The 19,172-nt window shown below is 35.4% G+C and overlaps 1 protein-coding gene across 30 annotated transcripts in view; it reads right to left on the bottom strand.

Moving 5' to 3' along the window:
• The window catches only part of ANK2 (ankyrin 2), a 281,636-nt gene that overhangs the window by 58,204 nt on the left and 204,260 nt on the right, over positions 1-19,172 (bottom strand). For 29 of the 30 annotated variants that reach the window (XM_072405742.1, XM_072405741.1, XM_072405735.1 and 26 more), the window contains 13 exons: positions 18,423-18,521; positions 16,234-16,431; positions 15,657-15,755; positions 15,373-15,471; positions 11,727-11,825; positions 9,565-9,762; positions 8,639-8,737; positions 8,249-8,347; positions 6,748-6,945; positions 6,201-6,299; positions 5,811-5,909; positions 5,446-5,544; positions 3,879-3,977 (listed from right to left, as the gene is read on the bottom strand). In XM_072405742.1, the coding sequence (XP_072261843.1) occupies positions 3,879-3,977; positions 5,446-5,544; positions 5,811-5,909; positions 6,201-6,299; positions 6,748-6,945; positions 8,249-8,347; positions 8,639-8,737; positions 9,565-9,762; positions 11,727-11,825; positions 15,373-15,471; positions 15,657-15,755; positions 16,234-16,431; positions 18,423-18,521 (1,584 nt within the window). The remainder of the gene's footprint in view (positions 1-3,878; positions 3,978-5,445; positions 5,545-5,810; positions 5,910-6,200; positions 6,300-6,747; positions 6,946-8,248; positions 8,348-8,638; positions 8,738-9,564; positions 9,763-11,726; positions 11,826-15,372; positions 15,472-15,656; positions 15,756-16,233; positions 16,432-18,422; positions 18,522-19,172) is intronic. The other variant, XM_072405749.1, reaches the window with a different exon arrangement.

Genomic DNA, 19,172 nt, shown 5'->3' with positions numbered 1-19,172 from the left:
AATCCTTTTCTCCTCTCACCCTGCCTCATGGTAGTTCAGCTTCTTATGAGAGAGCAATACATGCATAATCACCAGCATTTAGCATCAATGTAATTTTTTTGTTGTAATCTGTTATTGACTTGTTAAAAAAATGTGGCAAATACATTATTGTGTTTCTTTTTTTTGAAATATCAAAGATTTGAAATAAATGTACTTAAAATGTAATATTATCTATAGATCTCCTCATCCTGAGGAAGTGGACAATGTATCTGCGTAACGCATTGAAGTTGCTGGAATACCTCATTAGAAGAGGCTTCCACTAAAAGATCTTTTGAATTCTGTAATCATATTAAGTGGTTTTACATTTTGTGTAATATATGTTTTATTGATTAATTTATTAATAAAAGGTAATGTAGTTTACTATTTCATGTTGACCTTAAACGTCCCCCATTTTGGTTTATCCAAACAGCATTGTTTTTGTTTCACATTTTTAAATATGGGACTGCTGATAGTCCTGCTACTACTCAATTTTAAAGGAACTAACTTGGGAAGCTGAACAAGGAAAATAAGTTGATATTGTTAAAAATACATGCACCTAGTAAAACTTAAAGGATTAATAAACATATGAAGGGTTGACTCTCCACTTAAAAAGACACTAAATGTATCAGAACTGAGGAAAAAAACAAAGGGGTTTCACTGCAATGCTTCTCCTTTACAGCATTTTGTTTGATACACAATGGCAGCTTTAAACATAATCTAAATGCTGTATTTATTGTATGTCGAGATAATAAGTGTGTGGGAGTTGCATGCGAGTTCTTTAAAACCGATATAAGGGTTTGGTGAGCTTTTGATGAGTTAAAATGTGTGTCTTTTCACTGAATCCGTGACAGATTTTTATAGACAAAGATAGCATAGATTTAACAGCCGGCAAGTGGGAAGCACTGAAGTTGGTGCAGAGGAGGGGAGGGTGGGTACTGGGATGTATACATATAATACAGATGAGGCAAGAACCTAAGTTTATGGTTTTTAAACATACAACATGTCTGGAGAGCAAGTAAAAAACTTGGGAAAGTTACTTTGGCAGTGAATTTTCATCAGGTATGTAAAGGAACAAACCAAGGTTTTGACAGCCATAAAATTATGCAGAGCTAATGCCAAGGTTTTTTTAAAAAAAACTGTGAAATCTGGCAGTCTGCTGACTTCTTTGCATTGTGCCAACAACCATTTCAGCTCTTAAGTACCATTCATCCTCTAGTAGACCCTTTTAACTAAGGCAGCACTACCAATCTTTTACGGATTTTGCAGCTTTAACCTGTTTCTGTTTTTTGGGACATGGTGAACTCTGGCAGCAGATTGGGTTAACAGTCCAGGACTAGCAATGTAACAATTCTTTCTTTTGTTGGAAAATTTGTCCTATATGGACTATTTATAGCTGGTGTTAGCTCAGGTAAGCAGTCATTTCCATCAGTTCTAATTACTGGGATAGCAAAACATGCTGAAGCCTATTACTATTGTAGAATGGAAGATGAAAACTTGCACACATATGAGTTAGTGTGCTACACTTGTTAAGGCAGTTTCAAGAGCCTTAGGTCCCTTTGTGTAGCTAAGCAAAACATGATTTTTTTATTCTCTTGTGACTATATGACAATTAAAAGCAGTACTAAACATCTAGAAAATTTCAGTTGTTTTTGTGTTTACCTCTCCAATACAGAACAGAAGTACTAAATGATGCAACTGTATGGACAGTTTTGTTTTTTAATAGACTGCACCCTTTTTTATTAACCAAATGTTTACCCACATAAGTACCCCAGTAACTATCCAGTAGCTAGGCTTTGATATGCTGCACAGTAGAAAGAAAAAAATGCTACATAGACATAAAGAATATTATATGGCAAGCTAACACTCAGATATGCAATTAATGCACAAAGCAATGAATCATGTGACAGAAGTCTGCTTCTTATCTGTTGATAATTTAACATGTTGCGATTATCAGCAGATTAATGGCATCTTCCTGACAAACTGTGGCTGCCACATCTGTGCTATGTCTCATTCAGAGGAAATTTAACCCATTGTAACGGAGCAGAAATGAGATACAGAATTTTAACAACGTAAGCTTCTGATGTACTATATTTTATTTCGATTAGAATAGGCTTATTTGACAACCTTAAAAATATTCCAATAAATTTGTCATATCTTTCCTAAAGCGTACCTAAACTCAGAAATTTCACTTTACATAAAAGGGTAGACAACCCTTTTATGTAAAGTAAAAATTCTGTTTTTTTTTTTTGTTTTTTTTTTTAGGTGCAGCAGACTATTTTTTTTTTTAAGGGTGCAGCACCGCCTCCTTATTCTTGATCACCTATGCGATCGAGAATGAATGGGAGCACAAAGCCTCCCGGGATACCTACGTCACGCATCCCGGGAGGCTCTTGGGTGCTCCTTCTGCGCATGTCTGAGTATCTCGGACATGCACAGAAGGAGTCGTTTCGAGCAAAGAGAAAAATGCTTGCGCAGTTAGATCTGAAAATTTTTTTCCATCCTACATCACCCGATCCTGCGTCTAGGTTGGGTGACGTAGGATGAAGAACAGATGCCGGGACGATGCGGGACCGGATGCAAGACACCCCCAGATGGATCAGACTGCCCTGCAGGATTGAAGCTAAGTGTATTTATATATGTATATGTATATATTATATGAAATATTACACATAAGTAGAGGTTACCTGCATGTAGCTGTAGTTCCAGCATTACAGGTAGAATCATATGTAAATCTTTAAAAGTCAACCCCACATCTTTAGCTTCCTTATTTGTGCTCTGGTGTGAAAAAGTCACACATACCAACACCTACCAACAGTAGGTAAAGGCTGTGGGACCAAGCCTTGATATATATGAGAAAGCCTGTATCTCTGGGTCTACTAGTTATTTAAAAAATATTATGTTTGAATAGCTCAGGATTGTGAAAAGTTAACTTTAAAATTTGTTTTCTGACTAGTGAATAGGAGTAGAACAAATGTATATGTGTGGTATAAGAATAGATGGTACTGTGCATACAAAAGCTTTACAACACATCTCTAAAGGAACTTGTAGACTTAAAAAAATTTGAAGCTGACATTGCTGAATTGGCTTGTAAAGGTGCAGGCTAATATCATGTTCCTGTAATAGGTAGTCATTGGCCTGGAACAAGTGTGAAAGAAAGTGTAGACTGTACTCCATATATGCTTGTTCCACATCAGTGAATTACTAGAACCTCCAGGTCTGTACCATTAAAAGTCAAATCAGTAACAGAAGCGACCAAAGTTCTAACCTTATAATTTCTTTTTATTAGAAACATGTTAAAGTAGTACATATATGTAATTTTTTTTGTTTATTCCACAAACAAGTGAGTTATACATTCACTAAACAGGAGCAGCTAAAAGCTAGGTGCAGTCTGCAGTAAACTACAGGAACCAATTGAATGTGATTCACTGAAGTCGGACCAGTAAAAGGACCGGATGCTTTGGTTACTGCATACAGATTTTTTTTTCTTGTACTCGTTAGTCAATCAAACCAAGTTTTAAATGCACCCAATAAAAGTCTTGTGTGTACGAACCTTTTAAATATATATTCTTTAGCTACACATATGTATTGTAAAGGTTTTGTGGCCAACAATACGCAGTAAAATACCATTGGGAACAGCATGATGCTATAATGCATGCACTAGTTGCTATGATGACTGAAATGATTAGAAATAAGATAATTGTCTTGCTACTGGTAAAAATGATTATTGTTATGCTGTATCTTACAGAGCAGAGCCTAAGACTTCAATTACAACACTTACACACTTGTTGCACTATCTATGAATCTATGTTGTATCTTTGAAGGAATTTGCTGCACTATACCAATCACGAAGTGATACTCACAGTGGTAGTTGTGATGATTTCTTCAGTGACAACCTTCAGTGTGTCCACTACAGAGATGTATCCCAGGCGTCTAGCAATCGCGAGGGCAGTGTTACCATTCTGCAGGGGAAGACAAAACGGAGGAAAGAGTGGAAAAACTGCAAGCCAATTAGATCACATACAGTACAGCAAATGAGCCAGCCTTTCCGTACAAAACAAGACACTAAACATAGGAAAAGGCGCTTCACAAATCTGTAATTCACTTCTGAAGTCTTTCTGTGCGGCTTTAATCCCCATAGCAACACAACACACTGACATCTGCCAGCTCCTCTGCATAAAAATGTTCTGTCTGCTTTAAGGCTGTCACGCACCGGCACAATTTGCCTTAAAAGCTAGCTGCTTAAGATGCTTCCAAATGCAGGATTATCCACATTGATGTTTCAGAAATATATACAGCTTTATTTAGAATTTTTAGAACACATTTAGTAAGAAATGATTCTTTTATGAAATGGATGCCAGTGTCCATTTAACCAGGAAAGAGAACAGACGGTAACATTTGGATTCATTTGCATTCAGTGCTCCCTTAAGAAAAATAAAGCTACATAAACACATCTGACAGTCATTTAGGAGAAGTACGAGTAATTTCCACAGAGGAAATTCTTAGTCTACTCTCTACAAATAACTAACACAACAGGGTCATCAAATATATGATTTAGAAACACCTGACATTTAACCTCTTGCCAATTTTGAGTAATTCTACAGATAAATGTCATTCCCAGAAAATGGAAAAGACCAGCTCCAGGCAAAATATAACATTATTCTGTAAACTACTAATGCCATTGCGTAGAGAATATAGCTGTCATTTAACCATACACTGCATTCAGGTTATTTTTATAAAGAGGTTTTTGTAGATATGTAACAACTCCTTGCAGAAACATCAAGCAGAGCCTCTAGGTGGCACTGCAGCCTCTTGTCACTCATTCATGACATTTTTGTTATGCACTGCTCACTGCACCCTGAGGTAGCTAGAATATTCACTCAAGGTAAAATATTCACTCACAACGCCTTTCATGGATTAAAAAAAAAAAGAGTGAAACCACCAAGTATTTTACATTAAAACAGTTGCATTACATTTTTTTTCAAAGCTTTTACACTTTTTTTTTTTTTTTTTACAAGAAAAGTATCAAACAAAGATGTAAAATGTATAAAATGCGTGTTTCCTGTATTCCACCTCTACACAGCTCAGCTTTTACTACTGACAAAGCATGATTTGGATACAATCATTTTTCCTTTTTCTTTTCACAGCTGGATGTAAAACAGATTTGATCATTCATGGCAATCTAACCAAAGTCTGCAAAATAATTGTAAAAAACAACACGCTTCATGTGGACTTTATACAATTTCATTTTTTGCTTCTCAATGGAAAACAGGGCAGAAGCCAATACACATACAGAATATTACTTAAAACAAATATTGTCTACAAGGTCACTGCATGTGTATAAGGTCTAGAAGTGTAAATTTACAAACGTATTCAAAAAATAGGCATGAAATAGGTATGAAAACAATATAATATAAAAAAAAAACTTACAGTGGTGGTGGCATTTGGTTTTGCACCATGTTGAAGAAGAACATTTATGATATGGGTATGTCCCTGCTGGGCTGCTTGATGTAAAGGAGTGTAGCCATTCTGTTTAGGGTAAATACCAAAAACAATGCAACAAATGAATACAGAGATGTATTGAATGGTGTACCTTTTTATGTAAGACATGTTAGGATAGAATACATTTTCTTTTTTTTCATATATCCTAGGAGGCATGCAGGCATAAAGCTACTTTAGGAAAAAAAGATTATGACTGTCATATGACCTTTCTAATATGACCCATCAATGCATCACACAACTCATTCAGCCCTCCAAATTTTACAAAAACAAACAGCTGTTATATAACATGTTACCTTTGTTTTAGCTGTGACACAAGCCCCACTTGACAGAAGGAAGTTCACCATCTTAATGTTCCCATAGTGACAAGCTACAATTAGTGGAGTATAACCCAGCTGGAAAAAAAATAGATTTATTTAGTGAAAACCAGAAACACCAATAATAGCTTGTGGCCTTGTGACACTGAGATAATTAAAGGAAATTTAGGCATGTACATGGGTAAACTCTTCATTAGGCTGATGAACAGTTTTATACATCAGATCTGTGAGCCACCAATACATAAATAGTATATTATTTCAAGTAATCCCCAAACCTGAAGATATTTCTCTATAATAATATGGGGTGAAAGCTAAACACCAATATTTATCTTTTTAGTAAGTTGCTGAAATCCCCCCATTTATGGTTACCTTAGTCTGTGCATCCAAATTGGCTCCTTGTTTTGCTAATATTTCCGCTACGTTAACCTTGTCCTCCTGGGCTGCCAGGTGCAATGGAGTCAGTCCATTCTGTGTAAACAAAAATACATATGTAGCAAACATACTAGACATAACTAGTTGTTGCAGCTTTGTTGCTGTAATACATTGGTGAACTATTAAAGAGATGGTGTATAAGATGGTTGTGCACTGATGACAGTGTAATTTACAGTTGAATTGCCACATGTAGACATCCTAAAACAAACTTGTATCTTGCTGGATCACCAAGGTTCACTGATGAGATTGTATCCTCTCCAGCCTTGGAGAGCTTTAATAAATCAGGCCCATTGTGCCTGCTATGCATCATCACTCAGAAATGTTTCTTCTTTAACAGCTAATGTTCACATGGGTAATAGAATATTGTTCACATATGACAGCTCAAAATTATCACCATATTCACTGTAATATACTCCTACAACCTTCAATGTTAAAACCAAGCACATATGTGTATATAAATCTTTACGACAAATACAAAGCCCACCTTTGTCCCCACATGAATATTGGCTTGCTTGTTGAGCAAAAGTGTCACCAAATCAGAATGACCTTCCTGGGCTGCGAGGTGGAGAGGGGTCACTCCTTGTTTTGTTAGTATGTTGGTTTCTGCTCCATAATTCAGCAAAGTAGTGGCAATTTGCATCTGGTTCTTTTTAGCAGCAATATGCAGAGGCGTGTATCCATTCTATAAAGTAAAAGAGACAACATTTTATCTTTTCTCCACAACAATATAGTTCATGATACTATTATTTACTTTTCCAAAATAATTTCAACATTGTAGTTTCTTTAGAGGAAATTTGTAGGTTTGTTCTGAAATGTTATTTGTCCTAACTCATTAGGCACGGACACTGACACTGAAACCTTAATAAATCATTTGATAAAGCTGAATCTACCTGTGAACAGACAGGCCTTTACTGCCCAACAGACTGGGCCCGATTTATTAAAGCTCCCCAAGGCTCGAGAAGACACACTTTCATTAGTGAACCGTAGGGGTATATTATTTCTATCTATTAACAAATAGCAAATTACTTTTAGGAAAGCCATTTCAGATTTGCTGGATCAGGTTCAGTGATGAAAATGTATCTTCCCTCAGCCTTGGAGAGCTTTAGTTATTCAGACCCTCTATGTCTCTTCAAAAGTAAAACAAACTTACCTTCCTGTTTGCTGACACACCGAGCTTCAGATGTGAAGCTTGGCCTACATTCTTGGCAACCCTCCATGCTTATGGATGCACACACCATTACCCAAAGTTATTAAAGGGTGAGGTAAGAAACTGAGGTCCTGCTTTTAAAACTGGACAGAATGCATCGATTACTAATGGCTTACTGAAAGAAGCAGAAAATACACAGTATTTTGCAGCCAATCAGAACTAACCTCCAAACCTCACTTTTCCTGTTTTAGTCATTTCAAATATTGTTACTGTCTTTTGTACTATGCTAACTGGAGGATATTTAGTTCCCTAAAAACTGTGTATTATATATATTGCTATTTTTTTCTATTTTTATTGTTTTTTTCATTTTTTCTGATATCCTTCAGCCTCTTTAATCCACTTGTCTCCATCAACTCGCTCAAGGACTGGCTGCCATATTGTTCTAAACTCTTTTTTTAATTGTGACATGAGTGGAGGAGGCCCGTCCAACGTGCGATGCCACATCCTTTTGTTGGACGAACCAGAGGTAAATATGACAGGGGAAATCTGTAGATTTACAGTTTTTCCCTGAAATTAAGTTATATTTTAAAGCTTATACTACATTTTAGTGATTAGGTTTAGCTCCTCTAAACAATTAAAATCACTACTTAATTACTACTATCTAATCATCACATTCTCCTATGTATAAGTATGACTGCTAATAAGTTATCTAGTTAACAGATTTAGTTTTTAGGAACATAAATTGGATATAAATATTATTACAAATAACTTTATTGTTACATTCTCACCACAATATGCTACAGACAAATTTTAGAACAAGACAGACATAGAACCTCACCTTAGCTGTGACATGGGGCGAAGCACCCTTTTCCAGTAACAACATCGCCACCTTCTGGTTGTCATAGTGAGCAGCAACATGGAGTGGTGTGAGCCCATTCTGCAAAGGGCGTGTTTGTTATGAGGGTTAAAACAGTTAGTTACTGAAGCTCTACAGAAACTTTACATGTTTACATTGTAATTATACAAAATGGTATTTATTTTATTAGAGCAAGACTAACAAGTACAATGAATGGTGCATGGTAAATGTTAAAAGAGAATAAAACATTGTAAACATAAAATGCTGTTAACATATTAAAATAATCAACTACAATATGTTGAATGCTATACATAAGCATGTTTGTATACATATAAAATTCTAATTAACTTATACTTAACCAAATGGAATTACCTTTCCCGCAGAATCTGGCGGTGCACGGCGCTGGAGGAGTAGTTTTGCCACATCCAGGCTTCCATATTTAGCAGCCACGTGTAGTGGTGTAAATCCCTTCTAAAAATGTGCAGAGACATTGTGGATTTTGTTAGATTACAGCGGAAAGGCTTCTGTAACTTGTAGTTTGCTAATAATTGCAGCACATTTAGCTATCAATTGCGATTTAGCTATAAATTATCTAATATTTGTGTTACCAGGTGGTAACACACACACAATTGTGGCAGGTAGTTTGCAATTATGTATACAAATGGCAAATGCTAGATTTATGGATGGGCAGTACTTTTTTAATTCCTAATAAAGGTTTTCTTGCATTATTTTTACAAAATAATTATATAAATTCAATAAATTAATGTATTAATTTAAAATCAATACAGCTGCTATGCTGTGTCACTCCTCCACACTGGTATTTGTAACACATAAACCAAGTAAACCTTTCAGAAATAAATGCAAATCGTTGCTGTCAAATCTCACATCTGGCTCTATTAAGGACTATAACCATGGCACCAGAATTGTAAGCTGAAACCAACTGTACATAAGTCTATGTCACTGGTGTATGAACATAATAACTATAACTCTTTAAGAACAGGGTCCAATCTGAATGGCCAGGTTACAATGTACAAATCATATCTAATAAAAAAGTGCAGAATAAATTAATAGATGCTGTTGCAATGCAGTGACAAGCTTTAGACTGCCCTCTAGCACAAAACATTATTATTGCAAAGTATATACCAAGCATAAATATTACCATGTCTATAATACACAGGCATATGCACAAAAAGAGCAAAATACATGCTGAAAATTGGCTAAACAATCACTATATCATAATTCTGCATGTAAACAAGTATTAATGATGTCAAAAGAAAAAGTTGGAAAAGTGGGGTTACCTTGGTAGGCAAGGAGTGTGCAGCCCCAGCCTCCAGCAAGACTGAAGCTACATCTAACTGCCCCTCTCTGGCAGAGATATGAAGAGGGGTGTAGCCATTCGTTGTAGCAGCATCTGGGTGAGCCATGTGTTGAAGTAACAGTTGGACAATTTCTGTTTTTCCCAATCGAGATGCAATGTGTAGAGGTGTCTGCTCCTCCTACAGCAAAGGTATAAACAGAACACAAGGTAAGACAATTTCCCAAGTTTGTGCATGTTCTATGAAGGATTTACAAAAGCAAGAACTGTGGGTGTTTTATTCTCAAAAGCTACAATAAATATGAACTTATTAACCCAACAAAACCCTTAAGACAAAGATGTATACATGGAATGTGAGCCATGACCATTATATAGCACATTTTCTCCCTGTACGAGTCTGACATCCTTTTATTTTGAGTTTTTTTCTTAACAGTCCTCAATATTTTATCTTTCATTACAGACCAAATAATGTACCCCATCTCTATCATCCGCTTAAATATTGTCACTGACAAAAAATTATGGAAAATACAAAATTAGAGCTATCACCAGAGGAAAGTGAGAGAAAATCCTCCTACAGGGACACATGTGGCAACTCTATAGTTCCCAACTCTATCTGAAGTTACAAGCACTTATTGCAATATTGCAAACCGATAAAATCCTAAAAATGTATATATTTTGTTTTGATTAAAAAAAAAATAACTTAAGCTTCTATTTTATAATATTTTTTTCTTATTAAGAGATATCTTTTCTCTTCCTTTAATGGATAATGTTTGTGTTTTCCAGAGTTCCACCAAAGGTTGATAAGGGTTCCTTTAGCACATTTTGTCTCTCAGGTCAGGTTATTGACACCAATGATCTTTTTGGCTATCTGTAAGGGTGACATTCTTCCAATGGCCAGCAATGTAAGAGACAATCACCACTGACCACCACACTAATGTACTGTGAGCTGTGGATATAGTAATTATAGAAAGTTATATATATATAATAAAGTTATTTCAAGGGTTCCTCCATGTTAAAAAGAATGGGAAAGGCTGCCTTAGACAGTTTTCAATCAAATTACTGCAAATGTCAATAATGTAACATGCAGCAGTAAATTTCGCTGATCTGTGCAGTAAAGTTGAAATGATTGAAAAACCACAATTTTCAGCTATATGAAAACAGCAACTAATATGAGGTGATGAAAGAACTGTATTTGTTTAGTGAAATCACCTTACAAACCCTAAAAACAGCATACATATGTAGAATTACTAGAGTAATAACTAAAGGTTTAAAAGGGAGATACTGTCAAGCTACAGGTCTGAGGGCATCATCCCAAGCATTTTGCTATAACTGGAATGTCAGTCAGTACTCCCATTCCATTTTGTGTGTACTAGAACAGTTGTAATGCATTGTTGCATTTCAGTTAGTTAGGACATAAGCTACATGTAACATATTCATCTGGTTTAAAATATGCTACCATTTTTTTTTTAAAAAGCAGTAAAAAAAAATAATAAAATGGTGCAAATGAAAACACTTGTAAATTACAATTTAAATTACACTTGTAAATTAAATTACTTGTAAAAACACTTGTAGTCATGCATGCACATATCATGGTAGCTAAAGGTGCATTATGTAGATTGAAACATAATAAGCTATTAGTATTCTATAAGCTATTAGGCATAAGCAGTGGGGGTTTCAGGAACCAGGGGCCCCCTTAATGGTCAGGGTTGTAGCATAAAATATGAAGGAAGGCTGCTGCATGGCCATTTATAATTGAGCGCAGACACTTACAATGATTCCAACTGTAGGCTTTTCCAGAGCAGAATGGATAAACAATGTAATATTTTATTTATAGTATGCATTAATAATATTTATAAAAAAAGAAAGATAAACAATTATAAATATATGTATAAAAAAGGGGGGTAGGGAATTGTGGGGGGGGGGGGGGGTGTACTAAAGAGATTTACTTTGTATGTTTACTTAACTTTACTTAACAAATCATCCAATAAATTTGCAGATTTAAAGAACAGCTTCTACTCCTTCAGTAAATCAAGACAATAATTTGTAGAAAATAAAATTCAAAACACATTTTACAAAAACGATCATTATCCCCCCCCTCCTGGTATTACAACATAATTTTGCAGACTATAACATAGATCAACTTACCCTGGCTCTGGCATCCACCAGCGCACCATTTCTTAGAAGGCAACGCACTACTTCAACCTGCCCAGCACGAGCAGCCATATGCAAAGCTGTCTCTCCTCGCTGCAAGTATACAGATGGAGATTGTTTAATAAGCCTGAAAATGTATGTTTTTGTTTTTTTTTTTTTTTTAAAATAAAAGTTAAAAAAATCTTTTTCCTACAAGTTTAGTACATAAAACAGATACTAACACCTAATATCCTATACCTAGCTAGGATAATTGGAGAAATGTATATCTTATTATCATGAAAGAAAAAGTTATCATGTATGGGCCTGTAACAATGTTTGCTAGTATTCAAATAATAAATAACATCATACACAATAATATTTTTGAATTTGAATTTTATTCCAGGGTTGCTACTGTCTGGAAAATGTGTCAAATACTCTACTGCTGGCCTGGGAAAGACTGGGCACAAAGGTTTAAGGCCTGCAGTATCAACATGCAGTGTTTCTGTAGTAATGACATGGTCTATACTAAGTAACTGTGACTCATGTTTTTTATAGCCAGCTGGTCAGCAAAATAGCCATGAAGCATTTTAGAACAAGGTTATCAAAGAAACCTCCATTGATGTCTCATGACAGGTATACTTGTGATTAGCAGTGACCATCCTGAAGTTGATTTTTCTATGATGGGTTTATGGCCAGCTGTGGTCTAGCATCAAAATTTTTTTATGCCCAACTGGTGAATTTGTGACCTAATATGCCAGGTCAAACTTGACACATTTGCTATTTTTTACAGTAAAGAATATTAATTTAGTCATTGCAGAATTTCATCTTAAAATATTGTAAATATAGATGACTGGAAGAAACATTTCGCCATTTTCAATTATGAAACAGAACAAATTGCATAATACAATAACTATAATAAACACAAATCCTATGATTTCAAACAGCCATGCTAAGCACTTAACTGTACTTAAACCGACCACATAATGCATTCTCAGAGTAACTTCAGAAAAGTGACAAATAATCAAGCCCCCTCAGTCATTGTCTTGTGTTGCAATAAAACATGCAATTTACCACTACACACAGGTAAGATAGGTGGCAATGGACCAAAACTGCAGTGCATTACAACATATACTGTAGTTCACTGCATTAAAAAACGTTAGGTCCAGTTATTTTACCTGTATGCAGTGGCAGCATATTCAAAATGTTATCTTGTACACTAGTACATGACTGTACACTAGTGCTCTGCAAAGGTCTAAAGGAGACCTCAAATATTTCAAACAGTGATATGTAAAAAGTTATTCATTCTATGCAGCTGCTTTCATCCATGTCTATCCATTAGATTAGAAGACTGTTGTGCTTTTAGCCAGAATAAAGTACAAGAAAGGATCATCCAACCCTGTTTTGTTTTTTTAATATTGGGTGCTAGACAAGATATTAACTGTTCTCCACTTGCATGAAATGAAAACAAATTTGTTAATTGGTTACATTATGACATTTAAACATCTTTTCATTTGTAATCAGTATCCTCCGCAAATCTCTTACCAGCTATTCCCAGCTGTTACTTTGACAATCAGAAATTTCCAGTAAGAGAAGAAAAACAGAATGGGTAGTGGGCATACATAGCATGTCTGATGTCAGATTAGTGGCCAGCTTGTGGAAGGCACTGCAGGTCCTCATAACTTTCTGTAGGCACCTTTTCAGTTATACTAAAATTCTAATAAGCTTATAGGAGACCACTCAGACCAGGAAGCAGTTTCATGCACAAGGCTGCTTGTTTTGATGTTAACATAAAGCAAAGAGGTGAAAAAACAGGTGTTTCTTTTACTGCGAGGATAGCACACTAAAATGTTGCACATAACATCATAAAACCAAATGTAGGCCCTGCAAGTATGAAAACATAAAAATTTTGAAAAATGAATGATCACAATATGGTACACAGAAATTGTCCCACTGCATTTGCCAGTAAATTTAAAATAGTCACTTTATATGATTGCTGACAGATCTGATCTGCCACTTTGCTTTTTTAAATTAGTGACTAAAATGAGTTTAGCCAAAACACCTTAAAAAAAATCCAAATCCATCTCAAACATGGGAATGGTTAAACATAAACATATAAGCTGCAACAACGCACAGAATGGCGCATATGGTAAACATCTATTTGAAGAGAGGTACAAAACACGTCTGCTCCAGGGAACAAATTGTTGGAAGGTCACATTTTAGTGTTGCAAGATTTTGAGAAGTGTAGGTCTGGCAGGCTATGCTTCTTTAGTAAAGGTACATGTAAATTAATATTTTTCACAGTATAATACTGTTGATTCTTGCACTTTTCCGATATCTTATCATAGCAGATGGCCATTTATGTTCAACAAAACGTAATAAACTGACTACCAGTAGTTGTGCTAAATAAAAATATGTAGATTACACAGAAATACACAGTGACAGAAAGGAGTTCTCAAAACTCACAGAAATCAGGAATTATGGCGGTATGTTTCCCAGGAATTATGGTAGTATGTTTAGGTATTCATGAACCAAAAGGCCAGGGATTGTCCTAATTTATTTAGATTCCCTTATAACTAAAACAACATGTTGGGCAGACTGGTCCTTTGAGTAATCATAGTTGACAGTAACAGGTCTTTTTAGTTTGGCCCAGTTCAATGGATTACAAAAAAGCAGACAGAGCTGTAACATGTAAATTACATACATAAATACAATATGAACACAAACATATTTAATGAACAACATGACAGTTTTTAAATGCTACACAAATAAGTCAGTTATAAAAGCTGCTAAACATAAATAGCACTATTTTGCATATTCTGATTCATTTAAACTGTGAGTAATCTCTATGTATATTTATAGAGATGTGAGAGACAGAAGTCTTAACAGGTTGTTCCAGAACTGCTGCTTTACAGCCATAGGTTCCTAGCATCCAGGCTTAAGAAGAAGGTAATAGCAAGAAGTGCAAATGTCATCACTATGTGTGTGCATTTGTTTCCACAATCTAATCTAGGTGTTAACGGTTTTTCTATTATAGGTACATCAAAGTCTTAAAAAGTAGCCACAACCTGAGAAGAAAAGCCTGCCATCTGCCAGAATGCTGCACAGAGGAGCCCTCTTGTGTCAAAGCAGCAGTTTCTCTGCAAAAGTATATTTTACTTGCTAAACCTAAACCTAAGAGTTCCCCAATCTGTAGAAGGAATGAAGTTTGCTGATAACTAATCTTAAGGTCTGAATCAGCAGGGGGTATGTCAGAGCTCTGCATAGAGACCTTTGCTTTCATACAAAGAGCAAAGGGTCCTTCCCTGTGGCAAGCTGACAAGGGACAATATTGTTTATTTGGACAGAGGCTGTTTTCCTAAAAAGAAGAAGAATTTTAAGGCTTTGCATACCATTGGTTTTGATGCACAAGAACTGATTTAAACTGAAGATGCAATAAAATTTAAATGTTACTATTATTGATAGATCGGTGTACATTTCACTGTGCTCCCTCAAGTGCTGTTTTTTAATGCTGGCAATATATTAATAAAATGCATCAAGAGACATGCACATCAACAGATTAGGACGCTTCCTCCAAAGAAAAACATCTGGTGAACTGAAACAACTGTCAAGTAAGCTGTAAAATGAACATTACATCTTTTAGTTTATTGTAAGACATACTCACAATGTTAGTGACATCTGGAGAAGCTCCATTCTGCAGCAGAAGGAGGACTATGTTCAAGTGGCCCATGAATGCAGCCACATGTATTGGAGTGAGACCAGACTGTGGAACAAACCAACAGGTATTTTACTCCCCTGCACAACACCAAAGTGGGCTTCCACAAATCAGCAGGAGCATAGGAGGATAGAGAGAAATGACAGTGGATACCAAAAATAGGAGACAGAGACAGGACAGAAAAAGCAGGAAATGGAATGGAAGGTTTTGTGATCTAAGAAAACCTGTTCTACCTCTGTTATAGCTTGGATTGAAGCCCCATATTTCACTAGCAGTTCCATAACTTTGATACGGTTTTTCTTGCAGGCAATGTGCAATGGAGTAAAACCATTCTGTTCAGAAAAACAACTTGTTAGGAAAACTCATGCACACTTCACATCCATAAAACCGTGCAAATTACACAAGGAGCAACAATGACAAGGTAGAATGTGCGTGAAAACCACGGTTGTGTTCTGCAGCCAATGCAACCTAATGGCAAAAAAACAGATGTTTGTAATAAGCCATATAGAATTTTTTTCAGTATGTTTTGTATTGTCTTAAAAAGATCATAAAGGATAAGCTGATAATTGAGATGACTACCATGAGATGAGTACCACACACCTCAGCAGAAACCTCCAGAAGACTTATCAAGGGGGAAAAGGGTACCATTCAGGCTATTTATTGGCCCTAGTTAGATTGGTAGCAAACATCTCATCATCATCCTAAATCTGCAATTATTTTAGGATATATTTATATATTGTTATTTATGGGATCTGTGTTTCATGTACAGTACAACAAACGGCAGTTAAAACAATATGCAGATCATTTTACCAGAGCACGGGCATTAGGATTTGCTCTTTTGTCAAGGAGAAGTTTAGTGACACGGTAATGTCCACAATGTGCTGCAACATGCAGAGCAGTGAGATAATCCAGTGTGACATCATCCACAGGTGCCTTGTGCTGTAACAGGTGTTTGACACATTCCACGTGGTCTCCTTGAGCAGCCATGTGTAGCGGAGAAAGGCCATTCTGCAAAAACAATGAGGAACAAGAAACAAACAATATTAGATCAATAATCCACAGCAACAGCAGTTTAAATAGTCATTTTACAATAAAGCTTGAGTTTTAGATATTTTTTAAATCAGAATGTAGACACTTGTATCTTCACCTTAACAACCATTAAGTTTTAATTTTTCTATGGTTATTAGCAACATATTATTTATCTTATTAACATATACATACACCATATCATGAAATACTTAATAAATAAAAATATTTGTTTTACATGTTTGTTGATTTATAAAAAGAATACAGGACGTTCACAAAGCAAAATCATACACTTGCAAAGGGATATGTCACTTAGCTTAGTAATCAAGATTAATCTCTGCTGACTTCAAAATACTACTGACTTGAAATACTAGTTATTACCATAATTACTGAGCTAACTGAATTTGTCTCCGAACTGCATTTGTCCCTGGTTTGACAGATCAGAGCTCCCAAAGACAAGCTGCTTGTAACAAACCTTACAGCACACAACACCATATACCGTTGGCCAATATTAATGCACAAAAGATCATTTAGGAGCAAATGACCATTTTAACCAACTCAAAAGTACATAATACTTAATACTGGGAAAATAATATACAGCCTGAGACAACGTGATTTAAATTTTTTTCCTCTTTTAAATAAATGTAACACACTATGCATTTATTTCTTCATGTGTATTTTATTGGCATTGATATTGAATAATGTTTTTAATGCTAGCTGTGATGAATGCATTTTATCTAGTTTTAATCTCAAGACGAAGGGGTTTTCCTGTTATTTCAGGTAAAAGCAGGTACTTTGGTTAATATTCGGAATGGTATAAATTCAAGTACATATGATAGTACATGATTTAGTGAACAGCCCTTAGTAAATTACAACCAATATACCATGCAACTGTATTGCTAAATGGGATAGGGAAATGGGTAATTACCTATACTAAAGATGTTCAGTATTAAATTCACCGATGGTAGCTCTACTAACAGAAGATTCTATCCTGGTCTACAGCCCACTGATGTGAAATCACATACAGCCACACGTTGGACACAATTTGGTAGTATTCTGCTATCTACAATGTCAACATTTATTTTTAATAAATGTAGTTTTTGGACATATTGGGGTTGAGTTACTGAAAGAATCTAGCCTGTTTACATATATAATTTTAAATAATATTTCACTTATAAAATGTTAACATGTTTTGTTTGTAATTGGATATTCTTTGAAAAGTAAGCTATCAGCACATTTACTAAGCTAAGTGAAATATCCCTTGCAAAGTTATGATTAACCTTGTTAGGTAAAAAGCTTGTATTACTTTATAAAATCCCCCTCATTATATCAAGCAATTGGATCACTAAATAGGATCGGTAGAAGTGGACATCTTCAGCCATTCATAACCAGTGGGTGTTACAATATTTTTGCATACTACCTGCAATCTTGTTTTTACACAGAGTAGCTAAAAAAGAACTGATAGCTAGGTGGTGTTGGATGATATTTTAAATTATATTTTTATTATTTTTTTGTTTGGAGGCAATCTTTTATTATCTAGCTGACGCTGATATCCTGACTACTGCATTGCCTCTTCGCGCTGAAGAAGCTTTCTTTTCTATAATAGATGGCATTAGACGTACTGTATCTATAGAGCAGCATTGTCATCCTTCCCAATAATATAGGGGCAAGTGTTCTCTAATTTAGGAATTTGGTTCAGTTCAAAGAGAAGTTACAAGCACAATTAATTTCCCCAAAATCAACAGGTACTTATCTGTACTTGCAGATATACATGTTTGAAAAAGGGAAAAGCTATTGCAGATACCAAATCTAATTATTGGTCAGCTGCAAAATATTACATCACAAAACAATACCTTTTCATCCTGAGTTTAGCTTCCACAGTGATATTCTAAGCCACTGAGCTGCTACTTTAGTAAAGCTCTATTCAAAAAGCATTTTGTAGTCTAACACAAAAAAACATAAAAAGCACATGCCTTGGTCCTTGCGAGAAGTGGTGCTCCTCTTTCCAGAAGTAATTCCACAGCTTGGTCATGTCCACTCCTTGCTGCACAATGCAGAGGTGTTAGTCCATCCTGGAACACAATCACAAGCCAGAATCTTACTTCGGAATAATTAAAATGTATCTGGATAGAGTGGGATGGTTAGAAGCCACCATGGGACAGAAAGTAAATCCAACTGCTTGCCCACAGTAGTAATGATTTCAATACACATTGTTGGCAGCACCTATTACAGTAACCCAGTAACTAATATAAAAGTGGTTAGTATTATAAAAATGTTGTGTTTTTTTAAATTCACTAAAAAGGACAGCAACAGCAAAAAAAGGCAACAGTCTGTACTTTATTAAATATAATTAAAATTAAAGAGTGCAAAACTTTCACTTATACCAGCAGTACTAATCATCCACTACCACTGTCATTTGGAGTTCTATCATTGTACTATACTGGGTTGATAAAATAAAATCGTATAGATCTAGGTTATACAAAAAAGTAGTAGTTAAATACAGCTAAAGTAATTCTTGTGTGTACTATTTTATTTCTTTAGGGCCAGGTTCACATTTTTTTGGTGAGTTACGACACACATTGTCTGGCATCAATGTGCACTGAAGTAAAGCATTCCAAAAATGTTTATTCTTAGCAAAAGAGTTACCGTATTTTTCGGACCATTAGACGCTCCGGACTATAAGACGCACCAGGTTTTCCGCACGGGAAAACAAGAAAAAAAAA

This window comes from Pyxicephalus adspersus, chromosome 3 (assembly GCF_032062135.1).
Source record: "Pyxicephalus adspersus chromosome 3, UCB_Pads_2.0, whole genome shotgun sequence".
Classification (NCBI taxonomy): Eukaryota; Metazoa; Chordata; class Amphibia; order Anura; family Pyxicephalidae; genus Pyxicephalus; species Pyxicephalus adspersus.
The sequence above is the reverse complement of the archived record's forward strand: the minus strand, read 5'-3'. Positions and strand labels throughout refer to the sequence as shown.